General features: G+C 45.2%; 1 protein-coding gene across 2 annotated transcripts; it reads left to right on the top strand.

Moving 5' to 3' along the window:
• The first annotated feature begins 954 nt into the window (after positions 1–954).
• Positions 955–20,001, top strand: LOC132765329 (BOLA class I histocompatibility antigen, alpha chain BL3-7-like). Of its 2 annotated transcripts, XM_067465453.1 has the most exons (9): positions 955–1,099; positions 2,903–3,178; positions 7,735–8,010; positions 10,748–11,032; positions 12,198–12,281; positions 12,660–12,692; positions 16,413–16,445; positions 17,506–17,539; positions 18,038–20,001. In XM_067465453.1, the coding sequence occupies exons 1-8, from the start codon at positions 1,027–1,029 to the stop codon at positions 17,523–17,525; spliced, it is 1,080 nt and encodes a 359-aa protein (XP_067321554.1). In that variant the 5' UTR covers positions 955–1,026; the 3' UTR covers positions 17,526–17,539; positions 18,038–20,001. The 2 variants fall into 2 exon arrangements, with proteins under 2 accessions (XP_067321554.1, XP_067321553.1); XM_067465452.1 differs by lacking the exon at positions 12,660–12,692 and having other exon boundaries at positions 961–1,099.
• Positions 20,002–21,399: the final 1,398 nt, after the last annotated feature.

The following is a 21,399-nucleotide window of genomic DNA, read 5'->3' as shown; positions in this document are numbered from 1 at the left end:
TTGGGGATCAGCTGGTTTTCCCTGTAATAGGCAGTGAGAGCACCTAGAGCAGTGGTTCTCAACCTTGGGTCCCCAGATGTTTTTGGCCTACAACTCCCAGAAATCCCAGCTAGTTTACCAGCTGTTAGGATTTCTGGGAGTTGTAGGCCAAAAACATCTGGGGACCCCAGGTTGAGAACCACTGACCTAGAGCTTCGGAAAGCTTCTGTTCTACCATCTCAAAGCTCCCTGCTTGAGCAGTAATGGCATGATCATCGGCATAGATGAAGCTCTCTGTCCCTTCTGGCAGTGGCTGGTCATTTGTGTAGATGTTGAACATGGATGGAGCAAGCACGCTCCCCTGAGGCAGGCCGTTCTTCTGTTTCCGCCATCTGCTTCTCTGGCCCTGGAACTCAACAAAGAAGCTCCTGTTTTGTAGCAGGTTTCCTATGAGGCGGGTGAGGTGGTAGTCCTTTGTGATATTATACATTTTCCTCAGGAGGAGGCGGTGGTTCACAGTCTCATAGGCTGCTGACAGGTCTATGAAGACAGCTCCTGACATCTGCTGCCTTTCAAAACCATCTTCTATGTGTCTTCTTGCTAAATGTGGCCTTTCCGGAAGTTACAAAGGCACAGGGGAGTTCCCCGCCACCAGAGGGGATTTCCGAAAGTGCTTCGGACCACCCAGGAAAGTTTCGCTTTCCCTTTCCAGTAAAATCGTTTAAGGGTATAGTAATCTTCATGGTTGGGTGTGTGAATCGTTGAATCTTCAAGGATTGGGAGCAACATTCACTGGTCCACAGTAAGTCCAGCACTTTTAATTTATCCATTACTGCTGCCGGACTTGTGCCGGACTTCTCCCCAGCACCAGGTGACCACACGCGATCCTCGTTTTCCTATTGGCCGACGACTCCGCTTTCGGCCAATCCTGGCTCTGTATTTCGGAGTGGAGCGTCATGTCATGTCAGTTTGCACCTGGACAGCAGAGAGGCAGGAGTGTTTTTTCTTCGCTCCGAAGTTTGGTCTAAAGAAGGGGGGGGGGGAGACATGGGTCTGTCCCAGCGGGCCCCCTTCTTCCTCCTTTTTGGAGTGGCTGCCCTCCTGCTGGGGGGTTCCACCGGTGAGTAGGAGATTTGGGGGGGGGGGGTGTCTTCTTCTCCCTCTGCTGCTGCTGCTTCTTCATAGACTCCTAGTGTTGAGAGAGACCTCCTGGGCCACCCAGTCATAGAATCATAAAATCCTAGAGTTGGGAGAGACCTCCTGGGCCTTCCAGCCCAACTCCATTCTGCCAAGAAGCAGGAGAATCACCTTCAAAGCACCCCCGACAGATAACCATCCAGCCTCTGTTTCAAAGCCTCCAAAGAAGGAGCCTCCACCACACTCCAGGGCAGAGAGTTCCACTGCTGAACAGCTCTCTCTCACAGTCAGGAAGTTCTTCCTCATGTTCAGGTGGAATCTCCTTTCCTGTCGTTTGAAGCCGTTGTGGGTTCTGAAAAGCTCTCTCCATCTGAAAGGAAAGAACATGTGAAGACGCTTTCAGAAAATAAGAAGTCCCAGGGCTCTTCTCTTCAGCTCCAGAAGATTCAGGTCGGGAAACCCTCTCTCCACCCCTGCCGGACCCATCCCTGCCAAGGAAATCTAACCACTCTGAAGAAGAAAAGGGCTTCTTTTCTTATGTCAGTAGAAAAAAGAAGAAGAAAGAAGCAACAGGGCCTCTTTGAGGAGAAGATGGGGCAATGCTGGCAGGGGATAAGGAAAAGGCAGAACTTCTTAATGCCTTCTTTGCCTCGGTCTTCTCACAAAAAGAAAGTCATCTTCATGCCTGCACAAGCACGGCTGGTGGGGACGAGGGACAGGGCCTTCTTGATGGTGGCCCCTCGACTTTGGAACTCCCTGCCATTAGAGATCAGAACTGCCCCCTCCCTCGTGACATTCAGGAAACTAACAAAGACCTGGTTGTGGAACGCGGCATTTGACAACTGATTTAATTCTTTGCCCACATGAAAGGAGGATGATGAATGGGATTGTGATGGTGTCGGACGATTTGGCTCTTTTAACTGGGATGATAGTGTTTTAATGTGTATGGTGCTGATATTTTAATTGTGTAATGAAGTGGCATTGTGTTGTTATTGTATATTTTTTGCATGTTAACACATGTTGTGAACCGGTCCGAATCCCTCTTTGAAGGTGAGAGGGTCGGTATATAAAACCTCAAAATAAATACCGGTAATAAAATAAATTCAACCTCACGCTAATACCAGGCAAGATTCTGGAAAAGAGTGTTAAGGAAGTGGTCTGCAAACACTTAGGAATGCGGTCATCACTAATAGTCAACATGGATTTATCAAAAACAATTTATTTATTTATTTACTTTGCTTGTATACCGCCGTTCTCAGCCCGAGAGCGACTCACATAGAAAGGACAAGGTTCACAATTCAAGACACAATCTAAAATATTAGTGTAGCAATAACCAAAGCATCATCATCAAAACATCAATAATATCAATAATACAAAAAGCCATTCTCGACATCTGATCGTTTAAACCACAATCCAGTATCATTTTCCGTTGTTCCATTCCTGTCGTCATTACCAATTATTGCACTTCTTGTTCGAACGCCTTCTTGAACAGCCAAGTCTTTAATTTCCTGCGGAATATCATCAGGGACGGAGCCAGTCTGATGTCCACGGGGAGGGTGTTCCACAGCCGAGGAGCCACCACCGAGAAGGCCCTGTCTCTCGTCCCCGCCAGATGTGCCTGTGAGGCAGGCGGGATCGAGAGCAGGGCCTCCCCGGACGATCTCAAAGTCCTGGAGGGCTCGTAGGCCGAGATGCCATTCCCTTTTGTCCATGTTCTGTTTCCTTGAGGCACAAAATGCGTCCTTTTGGGCATTGGAATAATGTCTCCTTTCTCCCTCTTTTCCAGGCTCCTCCTCCCACTCCCTGCGCTATTTCTACACTTCTGTCTCTGAGCCTGGGCAGCAGGTGCCACAGTTTTTCATTGTGGGCTACGTGGATGAGCAGGAGTATGTTTTCTATGATGCCAAAGCCAAGAGGTTTGTTCCTACAGTCCCCTGGATAAGGAAGGTGGAGGAGTACGACCCTACGTACTGGGAGTGGAACAACCAGATTGCGCAGAATGCTGAGCAAGTCCTCCAAAAGGGCCTGGGCACCCTGGACAGGTGCTACAACCAAAGCGGAGGTGAGCAGAAGGAAGAGACGGGGCACCTGCTCTCCTCACCCCCAGAACTCTTCCTCTCAGAAAGGGGGAGTGGAAAGCAGAGGTGGATGAGGTTAAGAAAACCTTTCTATATGGGCAGGTTTTAAATATATATGTGTGTATATATATATATATATATGTATATGTGGAACACTCTCCCTGCACACATCAGACAGGCGCCCTCCCTCATGTCCTTTCGAAAAAGCCTTAAGACATGGCTGTTCGAGAGGGCATTTAATTAAGTGCTAAACAATACGGTAAAGAGAACTGGAATGGAACAAGGAATATGAGACTGGTTATGATTCCACTATGAGACGAAGCGGATTTTTAGTGTAGTCTGTAATTGTTGTTTAGTTTATATGTTGTTGAAACTGGCTTTTTTGTAACTGTCTTTTATGTGTACTGTACACCGCCATGAGTCGCCCATATGGGCTGAGAATGGCGGTTAATAAGTGCATCAAATAAATAAATAAATAAATGTGTATAAGGGAGGGGGGTGGGGAGGCAGGAGGAAAGGCAATGTGCATAGTTGTGATTCTTACCTCTCGTGTTTCTTTTCCATTACACTTGCCATTATTAAAAGTTCATGATATTGGCTTGTTGTAGGTTTTTCAGGCTAGATGGCCATGTTCTAGAATGCTTCTGGAACATGACCATATAGCCCGAAAAACGTACAACAACCCAGTGATTCCAGCCATGAAAGCCTTTGACAATACAGTTCATTGTATCCTTTGTAGCAAAGAGAGGGGAGCCCCCAGTGGCTCAGTGGGTCAAACCACTGAGCTGCTAAACTTGCTGACCGAAAGGTGACCAGTTCAAATCCAGGGAGCAGGATGAGTTCCCACTGTCAGTCCCAGCTTCTGCTAACCTAGCAGTTCGAAAACATGCAAATGGGAGTAGATCAGTAGTTGGGAAGATAATGACACTCCATACAGTCATGCTGGCCACATGACTTGGAGGTGTCTATGGACAACGCTGTCTCTTTGGCTTAGAAATGGAGATGAGCACCACCCCCCAGAGTTGGACACGACTAGGCTTAATGTCAGGGGAAAACCTTTACCTAAGGAAACAATACCTCCAGGTGTTGCACTCTAGTTCTGAAACACCTTCACATGGTACTGCTCTGGCGGGAAGGTAACAGCACTCTATGCAGTCATGCTGGCCACATGACCTTGGAGGTGTCTGTAGACAATGCCAGCTCTTCGGTTTAAAAATGGAGATGAGTACCAACCCCCAGAGTTGGACTCAACCAGACTTAACGTCAAGGGGAATCCTTTAGCTTTTTACTTAGCAAAGGGAGGAATTATATTGTCAATTAGTTTCAGATCTTCCTCTCAGTTGCTCTTATCAGATTGTTTCTTTTCAATCTTCTTTATCTAAGGCTTTTAAAGAAGATTTTTAAAATCATACCAGGGGCTGCGGTGGTTAAAAAAGTGTTTTGATGGATTTAATCTGAATTGTTTTTAATATTAATGACGTTTAATGTATTGTCAAAGGCTTTCATGGCTGGAATCACTGGATTGTTGTGTGTTTTCCAGGCTGTCATGGTCATGTTCCAGAAACATTCTCCCCTGATGTTTCGGCCACATCATAGAATCATTGAGTTGGAAGAGACCTCATGGGCCATCCAGTCCAACCCCATTCTGCCAAGAAGCAGGAATATTGCATTCAAAGCACCCCTGACAGATGGCCATCCAGCCTCTGTTCAGATGGAATCTCCTCTCTTGTAGTCTGAAGCCATTGTCCCATTACGTCCTAGTCTCCGGGGAAGCAGAAAACAAGCTTGCTCCCTCCTCCCTGTGGCTTCCTCTCACATATTTATACATGACTATCATATCTCCTCTCAGCCTTCTCTTCTTCAGGCTAAACATCTTTGCATTTCGTTTTTTCTGCCACATCAATGGCAGGCATCCTCAGAGGTTATGAGGATGCCTGCCATAGATGCAAGTGAAACGTCAGAAGAGAATGCTTCTGGAACATGGCCACACAGACTGGAAAACACACAACAACCCTCTTGTAAAAAATATTTCTATATTTTGAATTGTATTGTAATGCTTTTAATGCTGTATGCCAGTAGTTAGGGACACTGAATCCTGAATTTTAAAAGCACACAGTAAAATTTAGGAATAAAGAATTTAAAATGTTGTGGGGAAGGATGAAATAGGGTTCCAGATAAGGACTGTTCTAGGCACTGAGATTTCAGGAATTAGGAAAGTATAAAAATTAAAAAAATGAATTGGAAGGTGAACTGCATGGCGAACCGTAGTAGAGAATGACACTATCCATTGAGACAAGTCAGAAATACTGTTCATGCAGTGAACTTGTGGAACTCCTTGCCACTGGGTGCAAAGAGAGGCAGCAAGGAGTTGTCTAAGGATTGTCCTTAGAAAACAACAGATTCCTACAGGAAGAGGTTCACCTTGGCCCACAGCAGACTGGGGAGAGGAGCAGAAGGAGGTTCATACTGGAAGAAAGCCTTTCTGTCCTTAGGAGGAAAATTCCAGGATCTGCTTTCTGAAAGAACTGTGGCATCTCTCCTGGACCCCTTTTTGTGACCCTTTTCCATAGAAGGCCAGGGAAAATATTATAAAATCATTTGATAGCTCAGCCTTGAAATGTTTACTCAAAAGTAAGCTCAACAAAATTCAGTGGGGTTAATACTTGGATGGAGGGCCACCAAGGAATCCCCTGTGCTATGTGCTCTGATTCATAGGGAGGAACTGGCCAAACCCTCTCTTAGGAGTCCTTGCCCAAGAAAATCCTGGGAAATCCATGTCAAGAGGGGACTCAAAGTCTCTCTCTCTTACACACATAAATATATAATGCCAAGGGCTCCAGCCTCAGTTGAGGGCATGGAAGACTCTGAATAAGGACACTCTTAAGAAAAGGATTGGGACCTCTGAAGGCTTTTCCTCAGAGCCTGAAGTTATCATGATGGCAAAGAGGTTTCATTTGGATTTGGTTTATTTTTATGACAGCCACATGGTAGGTGAGGGAGTCCAGGGATCCACTGGACTAGATGGAGGAGATTCTGGAAGCTGAAGGGAACCACCTTTGGGAATGTTGCACGGGCTGGGGAGGGGGTTTTGAGGTGTGTTCCCCTTGGTGCTCTGGCCTCTTCACTCCCAGCCAAGGTAATGTTTCTCTGTTTCATGAAGGCCCTTCCCTCCTTCTGGGATCAAAAGTCCACCCTGTCCTGTAATATACAATTGTTTCCCTTTTGAACCCTGGTGAGGGCAGGAGAGTAATTTCCCACAAACACTGTTTTCCTTCCTTCAGCCTAATCCTAAAGTAGAAAAGGGAGAGAAGAATCAATCCTGTGCCTCAGCTTATAGAATCATAGAATCAAAGAGTTGGAAGAGACCTCTTGGGCCATCCAGTCCAACCCCATTCTGCCAAGAAGCAGGAATATTGCATTCAAATCACCCCTGACAAATGGCCATCCAGCCTCTGCTTAAAAGCTTCCAAAGAAGGAGCCTCCACCACACTCCGGGGCAGAGAGTTCCACTGCTGAACGGCTCTCACAGTCAGGAAGTTCTTCCTAATGTTCAGATGGAATCTCCTCTCTTGTAGTTTGAAGCCATTGTTCCGCGTCCTAGTCTCTGAGGAAGCAGAAAACAATCTTGCTCCCTCCTCCCTGTGGCTTCCTCTCACCTATTTATACATGGCTATCATATCTCCTCTCAGCCTTCTCTTCTTCAGGCTAAACATGCCCAGTTCCCTAAGCCGCTCCTCATAGGGCTTGTTCTCCAGACCCTTGATCATTTTAGTCGCCCTCCTCTGGACACATTCCAGCTTGTCAATATCTCTCTTGAATTGTGGTGCCCAGAATTGGACACAATATTCCAGGTGTGGTCTAACCAAAGCAGAATAGAGGGGTAGCATTACTTCCTTCCATCTAGACACTATGCTCCTATTGATGCAGGCCAAAATCCCATTGGCTTTTTTTGCCGCCACATCACATTGTTGGCTCATGTTTAACTTGTTGTCCACGAGGACTCCAAGATCTTTTTCACACGTACTGCTCTCGAGCCAGGCGTCACCCATTCTGTATCTTTGCATTTCGTTTTTTCTGCCAAAGTGGAGTATCTTGCATTTGTCACTGTTGAACTTCATTTTGTTAGTTTTGGCACACATCCAATTACTGGCACACATCCAATTTCAATCTTGTTACAAAATGTTGTGGTTTTTTAGGGTGGGGTGTGTGGAGAGGGGTGGGAACTGGGGGCCCTTTCCCAAATGTGACACTAATGGAAGAATAGCAACCAATAGGAATTGGCAGGATCCCCTCCTCTGCAGGAGAGGATCATGAGGGAATGGTCCCTTTGAAATGGGAGGATGGTGGTCTCCATGGAATTTTAGAGGAGACCCCCCCCCCCCCCATGGCAGTGGGGCCTAATAGAGAGAATCAGATGAAGGGTGAGAAAGAGGAGGAAGCGGGGGAGGGAAGTCATTGCCTCAGGAGTTGAAGGTTAACACTGGATGAATGCTGAGCCTGAGGAAATTAAATATTCCTGACTTCTGTGGATCTCTTCCAGGGACTCACACTCTACAGAAGATGTACGGCTGTGAACTGAGGAAAGACGGGAGCAAAGGAGGGTATTGGCAGGATGGCTACGATGGAATGGACTACCTCAGCTTTGACAAGGAGACCCTCACCTGGACAGCAGCCGATACCGCAGCCCAGATCACCAAGAGAAAGTGGGAGGCTGAACAGGTCATGGCTCAGAAGTGGAAGCTCTACCTGGAGGAGACCTGCTTTGAGTGGCTGCAGAGATACCTGGAGTACGGGAAGGAGACGCTGCTGAGGACAGGTGAGGAGCATGATGGGGGTTGGAGAGGAGGGTTACAGGGTCTTCATATCCTTCCCATCTCCCCACATGCATTTTAGTTTTTTGACATTAGGAAAACATATTCCAAGGTGAAAGTGGACACTGAGGGTTTGGACTGTATCTCTACAGGACGGAGGTGGGTGTGGGGATGTTTGAATAGTTTTCCAGATTTTTGCGGGGAGGGGTATCCTAAGATGGCCAGATTGGATTTTCTCCATGTTTTCCTGTTTGGCCCCCAAACCATCCAGACAACCTCTCCCCCCCCCCCCCTTTCAGCTTCCAGGCTGAGATAGTTCAGTCCACCCTCTATGGCAGAGGTCCTCAAACGTTTTAAACAGAGGTCCAGGTCACAGTCCCTCAAACTGTTGGAGGGCCAGATTATAATTTGGGGGAAAAAAAACATGAATGAATTCCTATGCACACTGCACGTATCTTATTTGTAGTGCAAAAAACACTTTAAAACAATACAGTAATTAAAATGAAGAACAATTTTAACAAATATAAACTTATAGTATTTCAATGGGAAGTGTGGGCCTGCTTTTGGCTGATGAGATAGGATTGTTGTTGTGTGTTTTCAAGTCATTTCAGACTTAGGTTGACCCTGAGCGAGGGCCGGGTTAATGACCTTGGAGGGCCATATCCATCCAACAGCCCTCAGTTTGAGGAGCCCTGCTCTATGGCATTGGTACCCCAACTTTGAGCCTCCAGGTATTTTGGACTTCAGCTCCCATAGTTCCTAGCAGCTGGTAAGCTGGCTGGGATATCTGGAAGTTGAAGTCCAAAGCACCTGGAGGCCCAGAGGTTGGGAACCACTGCTCTGCAGCTCCCTCTTCTCCTTCATGGGGAAATCCTGCTAGAAAATGAGACAGAAACACCCCATCTATGTGTCAAAAGGAGGAAGAGGGAACAAGGAAGCACCTGATTTAAGACTGGTTTTTAGTATTCATGTTCATGGATAGTTCATATGTCATATAGAGTGATATTAAACTCTCAGGTTACAAAGCACATTAATACAGTTGTGGGAATGCACTCTGAACTGCATTTGAAGAAATTTATTATTATTATGTTTATGTTTATGTTTATTTCTTCCCTGCTTTTCCTGTCCACAAGGAGGCTCGCCCATTTACACCCGTGAAATCTTAAACCAAAATACAAACCACTTTGTCTTTCTTTCTCCCCCTCCTTTTGTTCTAACTGTTAGCTGCCTAGAGTCCCCTTGGGGGGTAGAGAAAGGAGGGATATAAATATCGTAAATTTATTTATTTATTTATTTATTTATTGTGTCATCAGCAACCATACCATTGTATTACATTTCTAACAGAACAAAACAAACAAACAGATTAAAAAAGCACAAATTTTGCAAACTTGGTAGTTGATTAAATGCCCTTTGACCAGTATCTGGCCACTTGGAGTGCCTCTGGTGTTGCTGCAAGAAGGTCCTCCCTTGTGCATGTAGCAGGGCTCAGGGTGCATCGCAGCAGGTGGTCAGTGGTTTGCTCTTCTCCACACTCGCATGTCGAGGATTCAACTTTGTAGCCCCATTTCTTAAGATTGGCTCTGCATCTCGTGGTGCCAGAGCGCAGTCTGTTCAGTGCCTTCCAAGTCACCCAGTCTTCTGTGTGCTCAGGAGGGAGTCTCTCATCTGGTATCACCCACGGATTGAGGTGCTGGGTTTGAGCCTGCCACTTTTGAACTCTCGCTTGCTGAGGTATTCCAGGTGTTCATAACCTTTATGCTACAAGAGACTGACCCTGCTCCCTCTTTGAAAAACATGTTCCAAGTAGTTAGAGGTCAATTTTTGCTTGGCCTAAACAGGCCAGATGTATAGTGCAGAGGGGAGCCCTTCCCAGGTAGCCCATCCCCACCGGTCCCCAGTCAGATCTTAGAAAAGTTCCTTTCCAGAACCACAGCGTTCTGGAAGCACAGAAGCCCATTACCAGCACCACTGGCTGTGGCCCTCTGAGAGAAGGATTGGACCTAGGAGATAATAATAATAATAATAATAATAATAATAATAATAAAGAATCATAGAGTTGGAAGAGACCTCGTGGGCCATCCAGTCTAACCCCCTGCCAAGAAGCAGGAAAATTGCATTCAAAGCACCCCCGGCAGATGGCCATCCAGCCTCTGTTTAAAAGCTTCCAAAGAAGGAGCGTCCATCACACTCCGGGGCAGAGAGTTCCACTTGGCAGGGGCTTGGACTGGATGGCCCATGAGGTCTCTTCCAACTCTATGATTCTGTTGTCCAAAATCAATCCAGTGGAAAATAGCAAAGCCATTGACAATTATTTTCCTCTTCTGGCCTTTCGCCCTGTTGAAATTCAGGTTCCGGTCGGTGATCCTTTTGTTGTTTTGATGAAAGGTCGGGAGAACAAATAGAGGACTATCTAAGATCTGCTTCTGGGTTGGGGGACATTGAGCCTCTTTAGAGAGGAACATTTGAGGGCGTTTCCCCTGAGATGTCCTGGCGAAACCTGAGGACCATGAGTTACATGCTACATGAGTTACATGGTTCTGTTTTTTCAAAGCATCTGAGGGTGGTAAAGAATCCCCATGTTTGCAAGGGTTTGTTTTTTAATCTTAGGGAGTCTTCTAGATGTGAGTGCTGACTCCATGGGGATTAGAAACCACAAGGTGTGCCTTGCTTTTCTGAAACTGGAGCATTCACCTGGCTGGAAATTAGTAAATCCCTACACTTAATCACATGTCATCTTTGCAGAGGTGCCAGACGTGAAGGTGACACGCAAGGCAGAGTATGACGGCATGGAGACCTTGATCTGCCATGTTGGGGGCTTCTACCCCAAAGAGATTGACATCTTCTGGAAAAGGGATGGAGAAATCTGGATGCAAGATAACTACCATGGCCTGGTGTCTCCCAACTTGGATGGGACTTACTACACCTGGAGGAGCGTCACAGTGGACCCCAAGGAGAGGGAACGCTACAAATGCCACGTGGAGCATGATGGGCTTCTGAACCCTGTGGACGTGGCCTGGGAGGAGCATGGTGAGTCATTGTTGGGGGGAGGGGCAAAGGGACAGCCACCCCCCTCCCTCAGAGATACCATCAGTAGCACTATGGACTCTGTCATTAGACCCCAGTTGTATACTATTCAACCCCAGTGTCACCCTCTCTACAAGTGCCTAGTGGGCCACCCATTTCCATCTCTTACTCTGTGCAAAGACTGGCTGGACTCTTTCTGCCTTTAATCCTGAGTGGCTGGGATGATAATTTGTCAATGTTTAAATTGCAAATCTGGCAACAAAATGCAACAGCTAAACTTTATCATTTTGCAATTCTGCAAACCCTGGCAGATGGTCATGGGAGCTGGGCTGTTCATTGAATGTACACAAACACACTTCTTTTAGCCTTGGTCTCCGTGCATTCCCCAGTTCCTTGGCTATCTACAACCTGCTTACTCGAAAAACGAAATGCAAAGATACAGAATGGGAGACAATGCCTGGGTTGAGAGCAGTACGTGTGAAAAAGATCTTGGAGTCCTCGTGGACAACAAGTTAAACATGAGCCAACAATGTGATGTGGCGGCAAAAAAAGCTAATGGGATTTTGGCCTGCATCAATAGGAGCATAGTGTCTAGATCTAGGGAAGTCATGCTACCCCTCTATTCCGCTTTGGTTAGACCACACCTGGAATATTGTGTCCAATTCTGGGCACCACAATTCAAGAGAGATATTGACAAGCTGGAATGTGTCCAGAGGAGGGCGACTAAAATGATCAAGGGTCTGGAGAACAAGCCCTATGAGGAGTGGCTTAAGGAGCTGGCCATGTTTAGCCTGAAGAAAAGAAGGCTGAGAGGAGATATGATAGCCATGTATAAATATGTGAGAGGAAGCCACAGGGAGGAGGGAGCAAGCTTGTTTTCTGCTTCCTTGGAGACTAGGACGCAAGGGAACAATGGCTTCAAACTACAGAGAGAGGAGATTCCATCTGAACATTGTGGTGGAGGCTCCTTCCTTGGAAGCTTTTAAACAGAGGCTGGATGGCCATCTGTCAGGGGTGATTTGCATGCAATATTCTTGGCAGGGGGTTGGACTGGATGGCCCGTGAGGTCTTTTCCAACTCTTTGATTCTATGATCCTATACTCCACAAAAGGTTTGGTTTGCTGATTTCCTCCTAATTCTTTTTTTTTTCTTCCCATTTCACCGTCAGCCTCCAAGTTGTGGCTCATCATCGGGTGTGTCGTGGGGGTTTTCATCCTGATTGCTTCACTGGCTGGGATTGCTGTGTGTTTCAGTGAGTAAATTCTGAATGAAATTCTTTGTGGGGGAGGCATTTCGTGGTTTGGAGGGGCTGTTTTTCCTGTTGTGGACCCTACTCCCCTTGAGGGGAAGGTTCACAGATAGGATGGGCTACAAATAAGGTATTATTATTATTATTAACCAACATCTTGGAAGTCTAGATGAGTCTTTTTTGCCTTCTCTCAGCCACATCATGAGCTTGAGTTTCAGCTTCTTAGCTGGGGAATCTGTCTCTCCTGGAGCGTCGAGGAGGCCTCTTTCCTTATGGGTAGCTAGGAAGAAAAGGGAGAAACCCTGGGTGAGGGTGTGGGTGGGGTCTTCCCCATCAGAGAATGAGAAAGTCAGCTTTAACTCCTTGATTCTGTCTCTGCAGAAAAACGTCACGATGGATGCAAAAAAGCTGCAGGTGAGTACCACCTCCCCCGGTTGGAGGTTTACTCCTGAGAGGTGAGCGCAGAGCCATGGCCTGCCAGAAAGGAGCAAAGCAAGGAGAGATAGTTAACTGAAAAGAGTGGCTGCAGAAGGCAGCTCCATGTTCACTGGCTGGATCCAGTTCATATTGTGAAGTGCTCCTAGATTTATTTCTCGTGTCAGGGCAGCCAGTCAATTATATTACATTTCTAACAGAACAAAGCAAACAAACAGAGAAAATACAAAAATGTTTGCGTTTGGTAGTTGATTAAATGTCCTTTGACCAGTATCTGGCCACTTGGAGTGCTTCTGGTGTTGCTGCAAGAAGGTCCTCCCTTGTGCATGTGGCTGGGCTCAGGTTGCATTGCAGCAGGTGGTCAGTGGTTTGCTCCTCTCCCCACTCGCATGTCGAGGATTCCACTTTGTGGCCCCATTTCTGAAGGTTGGCTCTGCATCTTGTGGTGCCAGAGCGCAGTCTGTTCAGCGCCTTCCAAGTTGCCCAGTTTTCCGTTTACCCAGGGGGGAGTCTCTCATTTGGTATCAGCCATTGGTTGAGGTTCTGGGTTTGAGCCTGCCACTTTTGGACTCTCGCTTGCTGAGGTGTTCCAGTGAGTGTCTCTGTAGATCTTAGAAAGCAATGTCTGGATTTAAGTCATTGACGTGCTACTGATACCCAAAAGAGATGAGCTGGAGATGTCTCTGCCTTGGTCCTTTCACTATTGGCTGCCACGTCCTGGCGGATGTCAGGTGGTGCGATACCGGCTAGACAGTGTAATTTTTCCATGGGGCGCAGACACCCCATGATAATGCGGCATGTCTCATTAAGAGCCACATCCACTGTTTTAGTGGTGAGATGTGCTCCACACTGGGCATGCTTACTCAGCAGCAGAGTAGCACAGTGCAAGGGCAGATGTCTTCACTGTATCTGGTTGTGATCCCCAGGTTGTGCCAGTCAGCTTTCGTATGATATTGTTTCTAGCACTCACTTTTTGCTTGATGTTCAGGCAATGCTTCTTGTAGGTAAGAGCACGGTCCAGAGTGACTCCCAGATATTTGGGTGCGCTGCAATGCTCCAGTGCTCCTAGATGGGCAGGGGGAGGTGATGTTGGGCATTCTCTATATGCTGAGCATTGGAACTGCAGTGTTCTCATAATATACATACGCATATGTACATAGATTTGTGTGTGTGTGTGTGTGTATATATATATATATATATATATATATATATTAGATCTGTGCAAACTTTCGGAACTGATTGTATGCCACCCCCACCAAATGCAAATGAATCAAAACACCCAAGTTGGTTAATTTTTGTAAGTCTCCGTAAATCAGCTTGTTTTTGAAGCGTAAGCAAACTCTCCTGGGAGACAGAGCCAAACTTTCTCCATCACATGCTCTCAGCCCATCAGGACTTTGGGAGAGGGGAAGATAGGGGGCAGAGCCCCGGCTGCGGGGTGTTTCTCTTAAATGGAAGCAGCCATGCTGCCTCTTTTGCCATTGTGAGAGGGAGATCAAGGGAGTTCATTCGGTCTATTTTCCACTGCTTTTGCATACAGCCACAGCTTATGTTCCCTTTAGGATCATTTTCTTTGCATGTGTGGGGTTTTTCCCTTTACAGAGGATTCATTTGGGAGGCGGGTGTGTGTGTGTGTCCATTTACTAAGGATTCATTTTTTGGGGCTTTCTATTTACTAAGGATTCATATTGTTGCACTCCAGAACAGGAAATAGCCCCTCTGACTATAAACACACCACACGTTGAGTGAAGGAACAATCCTTTTTATTAAAGCTTAGCAAAAAAATCCAGTAGAAATAAATGCTTGTAAAGATAGATAAGATTCCAGAAAGCAATAAGGCATTCAGAGGCAGCAAGATAAAACAGTGTCCAAACGTAGCAATTAAAAGCAATGTTCAAAAAGCATGAAGGCACTGATTATCCAGACAGGAATCAACCAAGAAGCAAGAACAGACCAGACTATGCTAGTCAACTTGAAAGGCTAGAAAAAACCATGAAGACGAGACCACTTGAACAGGAATTCTATGAGGATTGTGCTTGGTTTCCAAATGATGCCTGATCTGACAAGATTTTCTAAAGGCAAACCTTAAATCCCAAAAACTGGTTTTGTTTTCCTCCAGTCTTTGACCTTAACTGACGAATTCTTTCGGATCTATGTAAATATTGGGCCTCTTGTTGTTTCTGGCTAATCTCCAGCCACCGACTCTGTTTATCTGATTCCTGGTTAACTTTACCAGGTATCAGACTATTTTCCAAACTAGAATCTGGAGAGCTCACAGGTGGAGGGAATAAACCTTCCTCCCAAGGCCTGACAGAAATATTCTCATGAGAATCTGCCCTTTGCACTGAAGCCTCTCTGTCGGTGTCTGCATGAAACTCATTGACCAAAGTGTCTCCATCTTGCACCTCAGAGTCAGTCACAGCACCCTCCACATCAGGAGCAACAGGGGACTGATTTCCCTCCTCATTACCCACACCAGACATAGAAACATCAGGAGACTGAAACACAATCACAGGTTCAATCATAGGCTCAGGTTCAATCACAGGCTGAGTCCCAACACATAATTTGGAAACCCATTAGAATTTTTCCCTTGGATTTATTTAATTAAAAATTAACAAAACTTCTACAAAGTCATTTCTTTATTTCCTTTTTTTCTGCCAGGCATAAAGCAAAAATAGTGGCATATTAAAAAGATTTTGGAGTCAGTTGATAATTCTACCAAACTTTTCCTTTCCTTTGCCATTTTTTGGGGGTCAATTCTACCAACTTAATTTTTTCTTTTCCTTTACCGTATTAATATATATTTGTTTCAATTAATAATTCTACAAAGTTATTTCTTTATTTCCTTTTTCTTGGAGGAAAATATGTTAGTCCCCTTTAGAAAAATTGTAAAAGCCAAGACTTAGGCTGTTTTTCCCCTCTTTCTTTTAATAGCTTAGTGCGTTAACTGAGTTCTTTGATGCTGAGAAAGAGTGACTCAGCCACGGTGCTGAAACTGGAAAAAAAGACTCCTAAAAATCAGTGGACATGCAGATCATTCTGAAACTGGAGGAATGATGCTCTGGTTATGTTGTGTCATTGTAGAGAAATGCAAGGGTTCTTATAGTGAGATTTTTTCAGTTATTTGTAAACTCTTTTAACAATTTCCCCAAAATCAGTGGACGAGCGAAACATTCTGAAACTTGGAGGCTTACAGTTTATTTACTTTATTTACTTTATTTATATACCACTTTTCTCAGCCCTCAGGCGACTCAAAGCAGTTGTAAATGTTTCATCCTGATAGCCATAAAAATGTCACAGAAACGAGTCCTGGAAGTGTTCCTATTGAAGAAGATGGGCAGAATAACAAAACGAAATAATAATGAATTTTCAGAATTTCGAATGCAAAAGAAAATGGACCCCTTACGATTGTTTAGAAATATGAAATGAAATGGGGGGCAAACAAATTTCATATTTCAAAATGAAGTGGATTTTTGGCATTTCACACACCTCTAATATATATATGTGTGTGTATATATATATATACACACACACACACACACAAACACATATATACAAAAATATGCATATTCTGAAATGTTAGGATTATTTGATAACTCTGTGTACACATGTGTATACATCTTTGTCTTGAGAAAAAGAGATAAATCAAACTTTTCCTGTCCAAGGAACTGATCCAACTGTCTTTTGTTTCCTTTTCAGCAAGCAACCAAGGATCCAACAGCTCTGGGACAGGTAAGTGTGAAGTGATTCCCACTCCCAAGAGTACAAGCACTTGCAAGTCCGAAAATAGATTCCCTACCAAGTCAGTGCTACTGTTTGATCCCCACATGTCCCTACTCATTTATCTCCCAACCTTGTACCAAGTTTCACGTGATTGAAGGGGAAGCCTTCCCTCTCCTCTCTCGTTGTCCTATTAAGAGCAATGGCCCAGCCCTGGAGACTGAAAGGCACGGTCTGGTTCCTATCTGGCTCCTCAGGGGCAAAGAGTGCCTAGACTCTGGAATCCCAGCTACAAACACTGCTGTGTATGGCATGAGGCCAGCTGGTGAAGACGCAGCCTATTTCAGAGCTTGACAAAATACAAGTTGCAAACTGTTATCCAAACAGAACTATGTTAACATAAACCATGTAAATATACTGCATATAAACCACACAAAGAAATTACAAGTCCGAGTGCTACTTTGTTATCTCGTTGTCCTTGAGAAAGTAAACTGTCCAAAAAAGTCCAAATAATTCAAATTGCTGTCCAGTTCAAAATATTATCCAAACTATAATGCGACAAGGATCCCTGGGTTGAGGTTGCCTTGTTTCGGGGGACTTCCCTTTCTTCAGGATTTTGTCTTCTTTATAAAAGTGGGTGGTTCACCATACATGATAAACAACATAATAGATATGCCAAAAAAGGCACCCAAACCGAAACATGCAGTGATAATGACATGCATTCCAGTGAGAAAGACTACACACACGTTATTACGCATGTTATTAATGAGACGACGCTGGCCCTATAGTTCTGACCTTGACAGTTCTACTTGTCATGCCAATATAAAGAAGGTCACATGGGCATAAAATACAATATGTAGCATTTTCCGAGGAGCAGGTAGTAAAATCATTTAAGGGTATAGTAATCTTCATGGTTGTGTGTGAGAATTGATGAGTCTTCAAGGATTGGGAGCAACATTCACAGTGTCCACAGTAAGTATGTCCTCTAAGACTAGGTAGACTTAGGTTTAGTGAGAATGTCATCTTCATACTGAAGGAGAGGCTCACTCGGTTTCCCTTGTGTCTCTTTCAGGGACTGCGGTGCCCATCTAGCAACCTCAAAGCAGGTAAATGACAGTGGGAGGGGACAGGATCAAAAATCATGGGTGGGGAAACCATCTCCTATTTGGAGGCAGATTCCGCCTCTGAACTTCATTCAGAAATGAATTGGGGGGGGGGGGAGAGTTCAGAGGGAGCAGAAGGGTGCTGTGTTATAGGGCAAAGGGCTTTCGTGACACTGACAGACCTCATTAAACAAAGGAGATGTGTTCCTGGGCACTATTTCCTGTACAGAAAATTTGGTGCCAGAGGCAGAAATAGCATGGAAAGGTTAGGGAAAAAATGGGTTTGACATTCTTCAGCAAACCTATTGTTTATTCAAAAGAAGAAATGATGTTTTCCCCCATTATAACCCACTAAGGAGGCCCCCCACTCCTCTGCTTACAAACCCCTCCAGTGTGTCCTTGAGATCCTCTTCTTCACCCATTCTTCAATCTAGATTTAAAAAATCCAGTTTTGTTTGCTTGACCTGATTCCTAAACATTTCCCTGTTTTATTCTCCCTAGTATAACTGGCAAATCTGCCATGAGAGAGAAGAGATGAAGAATACATCCACCTAAGCTGAGGATCTCTCCATTAATCTTCACCTTTGCTCCACCTGTACAAATTTTTCTGGCTCCCAAAGACTGGAAAATCCAAAGCAGGAGACCAAGCCGCCTCAGCCATTACTAAAAATTTGAGTTAGAAATTGCACAGCATTTTTAGTCAGAGAAAAATACTGTTTGCTTGGCATGTAGAATATGGATAGCACCTGGGTCGTGACTGTGAATGTCACGATGCAATAACTAAAGGATGTGGTAATGGCTGAGTCATAACCATGCGAGGGTTATTGCAAAGGGGTTGCATCAGCCAGTGTCCCTTACTGGTGACCTATCAGCAGGTGGCTCTATAAGGAGGATGGAAGAATCCCTCTTTCTCTCTCCTGTGTGACTTAGTGTGAGTATCTACCTGTATGTGACTACTCTGATTGTTTGCAAGTACTAGACAGAAAGAGGAGCTGTGAATCCTGATTGTATATTTGTATACAATCAGGAGTTTGAAAACGTGTTTGTTCCAGTGTGCCTTCCCAGAATAATGTTCCCATAGCACTTTGTCCTCCAAAGCACTTTATTTATTTATTTATTTATTTATTTAGCAATTTTGTATACCGGTCTTCTCCCCTCTTATCGGGGGACTCGGGCCGGTTTCCAACGATAAAATCACAAAACAATCATTAAAAACATCATATAACATATTCAATTAAAACGTTATAACAGCAAAATGCAATCACATAATAACAATGGTCAGTCATCATAGTGAATTCGTTGTCCATCATTCATCGTCATCTATCTGATCACAGAAATATTGATTCACTCGTCGAAAGCCAAACCCCATAGCCATTTAGGTCTGCTTGTATGTTTTCCACAAACGCCACTTTCACCTTTTCGCCCAATTTTAACTTTACATTTGGTCTACCCACAGTTTTAATTGTGTGTTGTCTTATTGTTAATTGTTACATTTTTTATTGTTTATGTATTTATTTTAATTGCTTGTATTGTTGTTATTATTGCTTGTATTGTTGTATTTGGGCTCGGCCTCATGTAAGCCGCACCGAGTCCCTTGGGGAGATGGTAGCGGGGTACAAATAAAGTATTATTATTATTATTATTATTATTATTATTATATTGCAACAGTGAAGATTAAAGCTTTCAGATATTTTGGACAAAAACCTGAATCTCTGAGTTTACTAAAGGTCAGATGCTGGCAGTTGAACTCTGCTGATAGACGAGTTGAAGCGTGTTTTTGCTGTGAAAGGACTCAACTGTATTTCGCTTGCTTCTGGGACACTTGATATCCAGTTTACAGTGGTTTGGGGAGGTCATGATTTGGAAACTATAAATCATGAACTTGCATCCCCCGACAAAAGCATCGGGAATGGGCTATGGATTTGATGATGGACTCCTCCATCTTCACCCAAAATATTTTGCTGTAGGGAAGAAAAAAGAAGTAGGATTTGTGGGGATTTGTAAAAAGGCACCATGATGTAAAGCAGTGGTTCTCAACCTGTGGGTCCCCAGATGAGTGTGTCCCTGTTGGTGCTGCTGGACCACTCAGCGGCCTTCGATACCGTCGACCACGGTATCCTTCTGGGACGCCTCGCAGGAATGGGTCTTGGAGGGACTGTTTTACAGTTGCTCCGCTCATTCCTTGAGGGTTGGTCTCAGAAGGTGTTACTGGGAGACTCCTGTTCAACCCCACAACCTTTGTCTTGTGGGGTTCCTCAGGGTTCAATATTGTCTCCCATGTTGTTTAACATCTACATGAAGCCGCTGGGTGAGATTATCCGGAGTTTCGGAGTGCGATGTCATCTGTACGCGGATGATGTCCAACTCTGTCACTCCTTTCCACCTGCTACTAAGGAGGCTGTCGAGGTCCTGAACCGGTGCTTGGCCGCTGTGACGGTCTGGATGGGGGCGAACAAATTGAAATTGAATCCAGACAAGACAGAGGTACTCCTGGTTAGTCGCAAGGCCGAACAGGGTATAGGGTTACAGCCTGTGTTGGATGGGGTCGCACTCCCCCTGAAGACGCAGGTTCGCAGTTTGGGTGTGATCCTGGACTCATCGCTGAGCCTGGAATCTCGTGCGCCAACTGCGCCCGTACCTTGGGAAGTCAGACTTGGCCACGGTAGTCCACGCTCTGGTTACATCCCGTCTAGACTACTGCAATGCTCTCTACGTGGGGTTGCCTTTGAAGACGGCTCGGAAGCTCCAATTAGTCCAACGGGCGGCAGCCATGATACTAACAGGAGCGGAGCGCAGGGAGCATACAACTCCTCTGCTGCACCAGCTCCACTGGCTGCCGATTTGCTACCGGGCTCAATTCAAAGTGCTGGCGTTGGCCTTTAAAGCCCTAAACGGTTCTGGCCCAACCTACCTATCCGAACGTATCTCGGCCTATCAGCCCACCAGGACCCTAAGATCTTCTGGGGAGGCCCTGCTCTCTATCCTGCCTGCTTCACAGGTGCGGCTGGCGGGGACGAGAGACAGGGCCTTTTCTGTGGTGGCCCCTTGGCTATGGAACGCCCTTCCCATGGAGGTAAGATCAGCCCCCTCGCTGATGGTGTTCCGAAAAAGATTAAAAACCTGGATGTTCGAACAGGCATTTGGTTAATTCGGTGCAATGAATTTGATGATTAAAGGACTGGTAATATGGACGACGAAACTGGATCACGATTTTAGTCAGGAGATGCATTGGATTGTTATTAATGTGCTAATATTGTGTATGATGTTTTTATGGTTTTAAATTGAATACTGTTGACTGTTGTATTTTGTTGTAAACCGCGTTGAGTCGCCAGCTAGGCTGAGAAACAGCGGTATACAAGTATAGAAATAAATAAATAAAAATAAATAAATAAATAAATGTTTTGGCCTTCAACTAGAGTTGGAAGAGACCTCCTGGGCCATCCAGTCCAACTCCATTCTGCCTAAAAGCAGGAAAATTGCATTCAAAGCACTCCTGACAGATGACCATCCAGCTTCTGTTTAAGAGGCTCCAAAGAAGGAGCCTCCACCACACTCCGGGGCAGAGGGTTCCACTGCTGAATGGCTCTCACAGACAGGAAGTTGTTCCTAATGTTCAGATTGGAATCTCCTTTCTTGTAGTTTGAAGCAATTGTTCCACGCCCTAGTCTCCAGGGAAGCAGAAGACAAGCTTGCTCCCTCCTCCCTGTGACTTCCTCTCGCATACTTATGCATGGCTATCATGTCTCCTCTCAGCCTTCTCTTTTTCAGGCTAAATATGCCCAGCTCCTTAAGCCGCTCCTCATAGGGCTTGTTCTCCAGCCCCTTGATCATTTTAGTTGCCCTTTTCTGGACACATTCCAGCT

This window comes from Anolis sagrei, chromosome 2 (genome assembly GCF_037176765.1).
Source record: "Anolis sagrei isolate rAnoSag1 chromosome 2, rAnoSag1.mat, whole genome shotgun sequence".
Lineage (NCBI taxonomy): Eukaryota > Metazoa > Chordata > Lepidosauria > Squamata > Dactyloidae > Anolis > Anolis sagrei.
The sequence above is the reverse complement of the archived record's forward strand: the minus strand, read 5'-3'. Positions and strand labels throughout refer to the sequence as shown.

What these genes read in the sequence shown, in the direction of transcription:
- LOC132765329 (XM_067465453.1), top strand. Translation starts at nt 1,027, where the DNA reads ATGGGTCTGTCCCAGCGGGCCCCCTTCTTCCTCCTTTTTGGAGTGGCT. An exon ending in CGTGGCCTGGGAGGAGCATG is followed by an intron (nt 11,033 to 12,197) that starts GTGAGTCATTGT and finishes TTTCACCGTCAG; the next exon opens with CCTCCAAGTTGTGGCTCATC. An exon ending in TGGGATTGCTGTGTGTTTCA is followed by an intron (nt 12,282 to 12,659) that starts GTGAGTAAATTC and finishes CTGTCTCTGCAG; the next exon opens with AAAAACGTCACGATGGATGC.